This window comes from Macaca fascicularis, chromosome 15 (assembly GCF_037993035.2).
Source record: "Macaca fascicularis isolate 582-1 chromosome 15, T2T-MFA8v1.1".
NCBI lineage: Eukaryota > Metazoa > Chordata > Mammalia > Primates > Cercopithecidae > Macaca > Macaca fascicularis.
The window spans coordinates 3,038,042-3,050,290 of NC_088389.1; the positions used below are offsets into that span (position 1 = coordinate 3,038,042).

The following is a 12,249-nucleotide window of genomic DNA, read 5'->3' on the forward strand; positions in this document are numbered from 1 at the left end:
GCACTGCCCTGGGTGAAGGGTTGTGGGGAGAGGGCACACCCAGCAGATGCCATGGGGTACCCAGTGTGAGCAGGCGGGCCTCCATCTGCAGGGTGCCCCCGAGGGTCAGAGGGCAAGAGCCACACAAGACTCAGCAAGGGAGCAGCCTGGGGGGACCCCGGGAGGCGGCAGACACACCTGGAGCCCGGGAGGGACCTGATTTCAGAGAAGTGGGGGAAGGGCTCAGCCTCGGCTGCTTGCAGGCCAGCCCCATCACTCCTGTTTGCTTTCTGTTGCTTTTATTTTTCTTTTTTAAAACTTATTTTGCTATTACTATTTTTTTTTTTTTTTGAGACAGAGTATTGCTCTGTCGCCCAGGCTGGGGTGCAGTGGCCTGATCTCGGCTCCCTGCAAGCTCCGCCTCGCGGGTTCCCGCCATTCTCCTGCCTCAGCCTCCTGAGTAGCTGGGTCTACAGGTGCCCGCCACTTCGCCTGGCTAATTTTTTTAATAGAGATGGGGTTTCACCGTGTTAGCCAGGATGGTCGCAATCTCCTGACCTCGTGATCCACCCACCTCGGCCTCCCAAAGTGCAGGGATTACAGGCGTCAGCCACCACGCCTGGCCCTATTATTATTATTATTTTTTTATTTTTATTTTTATTTTTTGAGACGGAGTCTTGCTCTGTCGCCCAGGCTGGAGCGCAGTGACCAGATCTCGGCTCACTGCAAGCTCCGCCTCCCGGGTTCACGCCATTCTCCTGCCTCAGCCTCCCGAGTAGCTGGGACTACAGGCGCCCGCCACCTCGCCCGGCTAGTTTTTTGTATTTTTTAGTAGAGACGGGGTTTCACCGTGTTAGCCAGGATGGTCTCGATCTCCTGACCTCGTGATCCACCCGTCTCGGCCTCCCAAAGTGCTGGGATTACAGGCTTGAGCCACCGCGCCCGGCCTATTATTTTTATAGAGACACAGTCTTGCTCTGTTACCCGGGCTGGAGTGCAGTGATGTGATCTTGGTTCACTGCAGCCTCCATCTCCCAGGATCAAGCCATCCTCCTGCCTCAGCCTCCCAAGCATCTGGGACTGCAGGTTTGCACCATCACGCCCAACTTACTTTTTTTTTTGGTAGAGATGGGGGTCTGACTATGTTGCCCAGGCTGGTCTCAAACTCCTGAGCTCAAGCGATCCTCTCACCTCAGGGCCAGGGCCTCCCACCCACTACCTGCCGGGTGCCTCACAGCCACCTCACCCATCCCTCTGGGAATGGCCATCGGATGCCACGTGGGTCACAGGAGCCCCGTCGCCATGGCAACCAGTCAAGCCCCATCCTGCGGCCAGCGCCACGCACAGGGCTTCCTAATTAAGGCCCGCTTGCCCCGCCCAGCCGCTTGTCAAGTGGTCTCACTCGGCTTACTGCCCCCTCCTTCCAGGCAACGTTGGAGGAGAGAGGCTTCAGGCCCGAGGCCTGGGTGTCTGCGGAGCCCAGACGCTGCTGCTCCACAGATCTGATTATGGGAGCCGCCTCCCGCCTCCCTTCCGGCCGGAGACGTAGCATTCGAGGCTCAAGGCAAAGGAGGCTTCTGGCCTGGGAAGGGCCTGGGCCTAAAAGTCGGGGAAGGGTGCACGAATGGGCCTCGGTCATTCTGCACCTCCAGTCTGGGATCCAGGCAATGCAGCCACCAGGTGGGGTGTCCCCTCCACTCATCCCAAGACAACCTCCAACCACGCCCTGGCACCCACACCCACGTGACCACGCCACCCACTGCCCGCCGCACCTCTTCCTCTGCAGGTTTCGCATCTTCTGCACGTAGAGCCACAGCTCCAGGCCCACCGGCAGCAGCAGTGGGCGGGGGCGGGGGGCGCCATATACCACCTTGCACACGGCCTTCTCCGCCAAGCTCAGGGCCAGAGGCGGGCCCTCCACAGCAGGAGATGGCATTGCCAGGCCCCAGGCCCTCCTCCCCCAAGCCAGCCCTCGCCCCACCATGGCCACGGGTCCTGGCGGGTGAGCTGGCCTCAGGCTTCCCTGCCCTCCGACCTCCAGGATGGTGGGTTTAGAGCTCGGCGGGGGACGGCCAGCCCTCCAGCAGGTGCCCGGGGGCCTCCTCAGGCCCTGACGTGGATCAAGGGATCTAGGACAGCTCAGAGGCTGCGTCAGCCTTATCAGCAGCGGGGCGGGGAGCCCTGGGGTAATCCTGTCCAGCGTGCTCCTCTGGGGACTGGGACCAGCGGCATTGCCCTTCTGCCAGTCACCCACCAACTCCTCTGCAAACGTTTATCCAGTTCCCAGCGGAGGCTGCTCTGGCCCAGGACTGGGCTCACTCGGGAGCACCAGAGTATGTGAGTGCCCCCAGCCCAGCACCTCTTCCCCCAGACCTGGCCCGGGCTGCGCAAAGCTGGAATTCTGGGCAGTGGCGGCCCCGCCCCCTCCCATTTCTCCAGGCCACTGTGCCTCCTCTGCTCCACCCCGATCCCCCCGGCCCCCTCCCATTTCTCCAGGCCCCTGTGCTTCCTCTGCTCCACCCCTGACCCCCCCCGCCCCCTCCCATTTCTCCAGGCCCCTGTGCCTCCTCTGCTCCACCCCATCCCCCCAGCCCCCTCCCATTTCTCCAGGTCCCTGTGCCTCCTCTGCTCCACCCCTGACACCCCCGGCCCCCTCCCATTTCTCCAGGCCCCTGTGCTTCCTCTGCTCCACCCCTGACCCCCCCTCCAACCCCCTCCCCAGCCTCCCTGGCACCAGCCCACGGTGCAGGCATGGGGCGGCGGAGGTGGGCTCAGAGTCCTCACCATGCCAGCCCCATGTCCACCGGGCCCTCTGTGCTCTCCCTCACCCGACTGGCCAAGGTGCGAACAGGGGCCCAGGTCTAATGGGGTGAAGGCCAGGCGGGGCCTGGGGGATGCCGCTCCCCAGGTCATGGGGCTCGGGAGGCATGGACCACGCTCCCCTAGCCTGGCTCCTTTCCTCAAACTTCCCACACCCCCAGCGTCCTTCTCAGCTGAGCTCCCAGCTCCTCCAGCCACCTATGGCCCATGAGGAGGCTGGAACCCGACAGAGGTGGAGGATTGGCGGGGACGGGTCTGGTCCCTGAGACAGTCACGGGGTCTGAGCAGAGGCAGGAATCCAAGGACAGGTGGGGGTCTTCAGGCTCTGGGCTCTGTCCTCCCCACTCTGAGGCCTTGTGGGCTCAGGGGTCCTACTCAGGCCGGGCCATTTGTCCACCTTCAAGATAGCTTGGCCAAACAGTGAGGCAGGGACTAGAATGCCTCTCCCTTGTCCAGTCCCCGCCAACAGACTGAACCCCCAAACCCTCCATGGTGGCTGGGGTGCCCACGACCAAGGCCAGCTCCCAAGCCAGCACTGCAGCTCCTACCACCTCCAGCCATGTCCCTCAGTCCCAGCCCTGCTAACAGAATAGGCACCTGCCTCTCCCCAGGGCTGTCACCTACATGCTGGCCCCTGCGCAGATGCTCAAGAGACCCTGCTCACGGCTGGCTCTATCTGCCCCATCCTCCAGCCAGATACCCCCAGGGAAAACCACAGTGACTCCCCTTCAGTGGCGGGGGGGAGTGAGGGGCAGGACAGGACTGGAAGCATGGCGGGAGCTGGAATCACTGGAGAGGGGACTGAAGGTCACCCAGCTGTAGGAAGCACCTGCGGTCAGGCTTGCCAGGAATTCCTAGGGCCCGTCGCTGCCCAGCGGCCCACCAGGGATGGTGCCCAGGACGGGGGACAGGGGAGGGACGAAGGACGCAGTGAGGATGGGGGATAGCATGGCCACGTGGCCAGAGAGGTTGCGGGGAGCCCAATCCGCACCTGAGGATGTCCTGTCTGGGAGCTTATGGCTGCTGCTTGGTGGGCACCTCTAACAGGGTCACCCCAAGATGAGTTGCTCTACTGCCCCCTCCCGTCCCAGCCCTGGGGAGCACTCAGCTGGCCTTAATGCAGCTGCGAGGCCAGGAGAGGACCACCCAGGGCTTCCCCACTCTCCAGGGCCTCCTCAGCCACCGGCCCGTCCCTGCCAGGCCCCTTCACCCCAAAGCCCTGCTCTGGGCCAGGGGGCCCCTGGCAAGTGGGCCAGAGTTCTGAGCATTAACTGTTCCCACCGACCCAGCACCCAGGGCCCCGTCCCCACCGACCCAGCACCCAGGGCCCCTCTGGGGACTTGGTGGGCTCACAGGCACATTCTTGGGCTTCACTCTCAGTGTGTTTTCCAGGCATAGTTCCCCATTTTAAAAACTGGAACTCCCCTCTCCAGAAAGGAATGTCAGTGTGGGAAGGGGCTAGACGGGGCAGAGGAGACCTTGGGCCAACCCGGAGCTCCATCCACATTGAGGGACCCCAGTACAGCCACACGAGGCGTGCCCAAATGGATTCCACCCACCTGCAGGGCATCCACGTGCCCACCGCCCACGCCAGCAGGTGGGCTGCCCCCAGCATGTGGGTTTCAGAAGACAGGAGTCTTTTCCACGTCTTGCTCTCCAGTCCCAGCATGACAGCAAAGGGCCCTCCCGTCCAGCCCACAGCCTCCACTGGCCCAGGACGCCTCTAGGCATCCATGTCCACCCCCTCTGAAGTCAGCTCTGACCAGGAACCGCCTGTCCAAACCTGGCTGTGGCCATGCGGTGGGGTCCAGACTCCCCGGGGCCCTCATCACAGACCCTGCTGGAAGGCGTGGTGCGCTTCCCCAAGTCTGGGCCTGGCTCAACCCTGGAGCTCACCTGGACTCCCTGCTTAGGGGGATGCAAGGCTGGGCCGGGGGTCTCTCTGAGTGGTCCCTCTGAGCACTGCCCCTGCCCAGGGCTGGCTCCTGTCTGGCATGCCCCCAGGGGACCCCAGGCTTCCAGCCACAGCCTGGAAAATGCCCGACTCTGTGGTCAGCTGTGCAGGGCTCACCCAAGGCTAAGGTCCTGGATACCAGTCTCACAGTTCCACACACACAGTCTCTCATAGTCACACACTCACACTCAAACTCACTCCAGCCAGCGCTGCCATCCATCCCCCTCACAGCACAGCTGCCCTGGAGCACATGCGGCTGTGATCAGATCAGCGGAGGAAACCCTTGAAAATCCTTTAGGGCAGGCCCCTGGCAGCAGCTGCCAGCAAAACCGCCCTCACGCCCCTCCCCTGCGTGGGGCCCAGGAGCCAGGCTAGGGGCTCAGAGCTCCATCCAGGACGGCACAATGGGGCTGTGTCTGGGACCACAGCACAGAGCAGACCAGAGGCAGCGAGGCTTCTGTCCGCTGCCAGCGCCACCAGTGCCTCCTTTTGGGTGCCCTAGGCAGAGGTTGCTGCTTGGCTGGGGCCACAGAATCCTTGGGGGCCAGGCTAGGCGCCCCCAGGGGTCAGCAGCTGGGACCTCTATCAGGGAGGTCACCAGGTTTTAGGGATGTCCACAGGACCATAGTGTCCGTCACTCTGGGGAGCCAGGCCTGCCTCTGACGGCTACCACCCATTCGCAAGCCCCTGCCTGGACCTCACGCTCCTGTGGCTCTGCCTGAGGCCTGGCACCACCCAGCCTTGCTTGGGGCACCAGGCACCTGCCCGGCTGGGCCCAGGGCACCCCCTAGGGGGACACTGGGAGTCACCAGGCAGGCATGCCACCTGGGGCAGGGCCACCCTGTCATCGCCAACAGGCGTGGGGCACAGAGCCCAGCCACTGGGATCACCCAGGAATGTGCCTGGAGGGCAGGTGCCTTTTCAGGCAGGTACACACCCACCTGGCTGGCTCCAACCCAGCTGGATCCCAATGGGTTGGTGAGGGGCAGAGCCCCATCCATAGCAGGTCTCTTTGGCCATGATGCCCCTGAGTGCCCCAGGCATGGCAGGGCCAGGCTTAGGAGAGAAGCTCCCCACGGTGCCCCTGCCAGGTGCCAGGGGAGTGAGGCTGGAGAAGCTGCCCGCCCCGCCTCCAGCCCCCCAACCCCCACCCCTGTCCCCTTGGCTTGGGGGAAAGAGGGCTGCAGGGGACGCCCACGCGGGCCACATGCCTGGCTGGGCTCGGCCCGGAGGGAGGGGCGCGTCCCCAGCCACGCTGCACGCCCGCCGGAGCTGCCTTTGTTCCCGGCTGCAGCCTCCCGCGCGTCCCGGCCTGGCCCGGTCCCGGCACCAGCCCCAGCCCCGGCCCCGGCCCTGGTCCCGGTCCGTCCTACCTGGAGTAGAGGCGCCTGGCGGCTGGGCCCGGGAGCTCTTCGGCCGCGGGCGGGGCCGGGCCCGCCATGGGTCCGGGGCGCGGGAGCGGGAGCCGGGAGCGCCCCCCGCGCCGTGGCCGTTTGCCCTCTGCCCGCCCTGCTGTCCGCCCTGCTGTCCGCCTGTCCGTCCGCGCCTCGTCCGCCCGTCCTCCCCCGGGGAGGCGCCGAGGAAGTGATGTGCGCGGGGCGCCGCCGCCCCTCCCGCCGCCGTGGCCGTGATGTCACCGCCGCCCGCGCGGGGAGGGGGCGCGGACCGGGCGGCCACCGCCGCGTGCCTCCCTCTGCGGGGGGCGGGGCGGACGCTGGGGGAGGGGCTCCGCGAGGCCGGCAGTCCCGGGGAGGGGGTGGGGGGTGTGGGCCCCAGCCCACCCCACCCCAGGGAGTGCAGGGGAGAGGGCCTGGGCCTGGCCTTGCTGTTGGTCCCCTGGGGACTTCTGAGGGCCCGCGGGGGTCCCTGGGTCACAGTGCGCGGTGCTGGCCTCTGGGCTCCTTTCATCCACAGGCTGCCTGGTGAGCCGCCTGCCTCGTCCACGTGGGGAGGGGCTGCTGAGGCCTCCTTGCCTTCCTTGGTGGGCGGCCTACCCCTCGGGGGTTCTCCCCTCCTCTTCTGTGCAGCCCCAGCATGGCTTTGCCCCCTTCTCCAAACTTCCGCCTCTGGCCATGGGGTGCAGGCCGTGTGGGGATGCTGTCTGCCTGCTTTAGAGAAACCTGGGGCGCTGATGACAAATACAGGCTCTGCTTGGCCTGTGGGATGGTTGGTAAGCCCCCACCTCTGAGACCCTGGGTGGCCACATCCCCCTCCCAAGCTCGCCTGGAATGGGGATGGAGCCTGCTCATTCCTTCCTTCGAGGTGCTGTGCAGGCTTAGGGAGGATGCAGGTAGCACCGTGGGCCGTACTCACTCGGGGTCCCAGGACCCCAGCCCCTACTGCCTCCTCCTCGTCTGAATTCCTGGAGCCCTGTGGGCCTATGTGGTGTGATGTGGCTTCCTCTCCACCCACCCTCAGCTCCTGATGGCTTGAGGGGTCCTGCAGCCAGCCAGGCCCACAGCCGGCCTCACCCGATTCTGTCCTGCCCCCCACCCCATCCTGGGCCTTCCTGGGGTGTCAGGAGACTCCAGGCCGTTGAAAGGCAGCTGTGACCCCGGGTATGACTTGGACAAGTCTGGGAGCAGGAAATGGGCTGCATTCCTTCAGGGCCCCTCCCTGCACCCCAGCCCCTCCCTGGGGGAGCTGCCCTGAGGTCAGGAAAGTGCTGCCCTGGCCAGACCCTCAGCAGATGCCGCCCCAGGACAGTCAGCGGCTTCAAGCATGGGAAGGAAAATAAACAGGAGGTTAAAAAGGGGTCTGTTGGCCCCGGGCTGGTTTGTTTTTCCTGTGTAAGGGAGGCAGCAGGAATGAGAACCATCTGTGCCCTGGAGCGCAGCACAAGCTGCCTGCTGGGCCCACATGCCCTCCCCCAAAGACCGCAGGAGTCGGGCAGGGCCTTGCTCCCTTCCAGCCTGGGCCGAGGCTGCTGGCTGGCAGGGGCAGTGGGGCTGGCTGGGGCACCACCCTCCTTTGCCACAGCCCTGGGCCTGGCTGCGGGCAGCGAACAGGCCTTCGATTCAAGCTCCAACCTTCCGGGCCGGGATGCCTCCTCTGGGCTTTGGGCACCCGAGCCAGCATCATTGTAAGGGCAGGGGCTGCCCGGGGCCCTGCCTGTGCCAGGCCTCAGCTCAGCCCTCTTTCCCCAGACACTGCTGCCATCAGGAGGCCCACAGAGGGTCCCCACCACCACTATGAGCCCCTTGTGGGTCCCCTGGGTTAGTGGTGGGAGGCTGGTGACAAGTGGGGACAAATGACATTGCACAAATGGTGGAGGGAGGGAGGGATTCGCAGCCCCGTAGCTGTCATTGCTGGAGGAGCTTCTCCTTGTCTCCTGCCTTGATGCAGGGAGCTGGGAGCTTGTGTCCCTGGGCCGGGAGAGCCCCAACATTATATCAGAACTTGTGGGGAAGCCTGCACCCTCGAGGGCTCCGGCTTTGTTAGGCCGAGCTGGGCTACGAGGCTGTGTGACCTGGCACAAGTTGCTTTCCCTCTCTGAGCCTCGGTTCTGTCACCTGAGGGCTACCCGTCCTGCAGGGTGTGGAGGGTCAATGAGGCGTGGGGTTTGTGCGGTGCTTGTCCGTGTGCCTGGCACACAGCAAGACCAGCTGGGGTCGCATTGTTCTCATATTCGTGCCTGGTCCTGCTGGGCCCCTGCAGTGGGTCCTGGCTGATTAGGGGTATATCCCCGCCACACTGCACAGAGGGGCGTCTCCTCCTATCCAGGAACCTGTTTCTCCTGTCGAGAAAACCTATGAAGGCCCCGGAGACAGAGTGTGACGAGGCCAGGTGACAGGCCTGATATGTGGTGTCCACATCCAGAAGGGAGACCCTAGGGGGCCGACCCTCCACTGCCACCCCGTCCCATCAGGCTCCGGACACCCTCGAACCTCCCACCATCCACCTTACCAGATCCCCCCAAGAGCCCGGGAAGCTTGCTCCCTCAGGGGACCAGGAGCGCAGCCCCTTCCATCCCTAACGGGCCTGACTCCTGAAGGGGCGTGAGAGGAAAGCAAGCCATTTCCCATCGACTGGACCTTCTGGCCCCGAGCAGCAGCACAGGGCGCAGTGGGGGGCCTCTGGCAGACATGATGGCTCCGTGGTCAGGGAGGCATCACCTCCCATGTGCCTGGGGAGGGGCCCTCCCAAGCCTCTGCATGGCAGCGCCAAGGGGTTCGAGTCAGCCCCAGCACACTCAGGGCCCTGCTCACTGGTGGCCATTGTCAGCGCCACCTCCACCTTCAGGCGCCTGCCACATGCCTGCTCTCTGTCACTCAGCCCTCCCTGGCACGCACCACTTTGTCCACACACCCTGTGTGTAAGTGGTGACAGCAGTGGCAGCTCAGGCGTCACCTGACCGGGCTGATTCTAAATCTTAGCTCTTCCTTGACCTGTTGCCCTGGACAAGGCTCTGGGAGGCGACGGTGGGACAGCCACAGGGTTCTTGGCTCAGCCCCCAGGAGTGGGGAGCTCGGGTTCTGGATGGAGGCGGGCACTTGAGGCTGGTGTGGGCCCCTGGGTGAGGACCAGGCTCGGGAGAGGCAGCCAGGCGACCCCAAGCCACCCTGGGAACAGAGCACCAGCACACGCCTCCACTGGTTTGCCAGGGCTGGGGGCAGTTGGAGTGTTTCTGTGGTGGCTGTGGCAGTCCATGGCCCCACAACCCTGGCTTCCTCCTGCTCGCACCTCTCCAGGCCCCTTCCCCAACAAGCAGCTCCCGCAGGGCCCAATGGGGGTTAGGGCCACCAGCAGCTGCCATTACCCATGCTGGGGCCTGATGATTCCTGACCAGCCTCAGCTGGATTCCAAGCTGGGGAAGGAAGAAGCAGGCTGGGAGTGGGGAGGGAGAGAGTGAAGGACTCCCACACACACACACACACACACACACACACACACACACTTGTAGAAAGAACACTCAGCCTTAACATTGTTTCCCAGTAATCTCGCTTAAAAAGAACACTTGGGTTTACCATGTCCACATAATCTCGTTTCTCTGAGAATGAACTTATTCCTCCTCACAGCTTGGGCATGTGTCCCTCCCCATTACCTAAGTCCCCTCATGACAGCGTCTCCCACTGCCCTGTCCTCTCCTTGGGGACCTCCAAGTCCCTGGAGTTTGGGGACTGCAGGGTGGGTGGAGGGGCCCACGAACTCCACCAGGAGCCAGAAGGAAACCCCTGGGCCGAGCACCTCACTGGGAGATGATACCCACACCTGGAAATAGCTCAAGGGCTGCGTGAGGCCGCACGACACCCACGCCAGTATGAGACACCTGGCTGTGCAGCATTCCTGGCCGATTGCTGGCAACTGCAGGCTTTGTCACCCAGGTGATGTCCCCGGGGTCTGTGGGCAGGCAGGGCACACAGGAGGCAGCTCACACTCATCCTGGCAAGGCGGGTCACGTGGAACTTCCTTGGTCTTCCTCACCTGTGCCCTACCCAGCCTGGCAGATGGTGATGCTGTGAGTGCCGAGGAAACACACACACACACACACACACACGTAGAGACAGGTGCACACATGCCTGGGATAGTCTGTGCTGCTCGGCTTCCGAGGGCAGCTCCCCCGGTTCCCCCAGGGTCTGGGGTAGGCGGGGAGTCTTTTAACATCAGCCTAAACCCAACAGAACGAGGAAGGCAAATCAGCTGCCCCCAATAAATCCTAGGGAGTCCTTCCAAGGCAAACAGAAAATGCACCCCAGCTTTCGCTTTTGGGGGTTTGAGTTGCGAGTTTCCCATCTGTGGAGTGCAATGGCCGGGTGTGAGTCTGGAACCCTCTGGGGGAGAGAAGTCGTGCAGTGCTGCGGTACACATCCCGGCTCCACGTCCCAGCTGTCAGGCCCAGGGCGCATTCCGCATTCCCCGCCCGTCACCACCTCCGAGGGTTGTTGGGAGGCTGAGCGCGTCACCACCGCGGCTGGTGTGTGGAGGGCACTCAGTAAACGTGGCTGTGCTGGGCTGTGGGCCTCGAAGGAGTCTCGCAGGGCTGCTGTACCAATGACCCGGCACCGGGTGGCCTAAAACAACATGTATTTCCTCCCAGCTCGGGGGGCCAGGGTCCAGAATCGGGGGGTCACAGAGGAGGGTCCATGCTCACCCAGATCAGTTCTGGGGGCTGCAGGCCTTCCTGGGCTGTGGCCGTGTCGCTGCTCTCTCTGCCTCTGTCTGCACACAGCCTCTCCTTCTCTCCCCAAAGCCCTAGTCTTTGTCTGTTATGAGGACACTCGCCTTTGTCTCTTATGAGGCCGGGCCGGGCGCTGGAATCCCCGCACTGTGGGGGGCTGACGCACAAACACCACTGAACGCTGAGAGGGCTTTTTTCCAGGAGGGCCCCATCCGTCTAGAACATCGGGGAAGTGCGTTTCTCTGGCCATGAGGGACCCAGCTCCTGGGCTCAGCCACCGTGCCTTTGAGGGGACAGCACGTTTCATTCATGGCCCTCAGACAGCCTTGGGACTTTCTCCTCCTCCGGTGGAGACTCTGGGCAATGTCACCGAGAGGACAGCTTCGCAATCCTGGGGAAGGGCGGGGCTTGGGACATGCAGGGACACGCAGACACAGCCGGGAGGTCCTGGCCTGACCACCAGAGAAGGCGTCCAGCCAGCACAAACAGACAGAAAAACATTCCATGCTCATGGATAGGAAGAATCAACATCGTGAAAATGGCCATACTGCCCAAAGCAATGTATAGGTTCAATATTATTCTCATTAAACTATCGTTGTCATTCTTCACAGAATTAGAAAAAAAAACTATTTTAAAATTCATATGGAACCAAAAAAGAGCCCGCGTTGCCAAGACAATCCTAAGCAAAAAGAACAAAGCTGGAGGTATCACACCACGTGACTTCAAACTATAATACAAGGCTACAGTAACTAAAACAGCATGATACTGATACAAACACAGACACATTGACCAATTTTAGACCAGAGTAGAGAATTCAGAAATAAAACCACACATCTACAATACCTGATCTTTGACAAACCCGACAAAAACAAGCAATGGAGAAATTATTCCCTATTTAATAAATGGTGCTGAGAGAACTGACTAGCCATATGCAGAAAACTGAAACTGGATCCTTTCCTTACACCTCATAATACAAAAATTAACTCAAGATGGATTAAAGACTAAAATGTAAAACTCAAAACTATAAAAACCCTAGAAGAAAATCTAGGCAATACCATTCAAGACATAGGCACAGCCAAAGATTTTATGATGAAATCACCAAAAGCAATTGCAACAAAAGCAAAAATTGACAAATGGGATCTAATTAAACTAAAGAGCTTCTGCACAGCAAAAGAAACTATCATCAGAGTGAACAGGCAACCTACAGAATGGGAGCAAATTTTTGCAATCTATCCATCTGACAAAGGGCTAATATCCAGAATCTACAAGGAACTTTTATAAGAAAAAAACAACCTCATTAAAAAGTAGGCAAAGGATACGAACAGATATTTCTCAAAAGAAGACATACGTGTGGCCAACAAACACATGAAAAAAAGCT

The 12,249-nt window shown here is 61.8% G+C and overlaps 1 protein-coding gene across 4 annotated transcripts in view; it reads right to left on the reverse strand.

Annotated features, from left to right (window-relative positions):
- GPSM1 (G protein signaling modulator 1) overlaps positions 1–6,339 on the reverse strand; it is a 31,593-nt gene extending 25,254 nt beyond the window's left edge. For all 4 annotated transcript variants that reach the window (XM_074016006.1, XM_065529834.2, XM_005580435.4 and 1 more), the window contains exon 1: positions 6,127–6,339. In XM_074016006.1, the coding sequence (XP_073872107.1) occupies positions 6,127–6,194 (68 nt within the window). In that variant the 5' untranslated portion in view covers positions 6,195–6,339. The remainder of the gene's footprint in view (positions 1–6,126) is intronic.
- Positions 6,340–12,249: the final 5,910 nt, after the last annotated feature.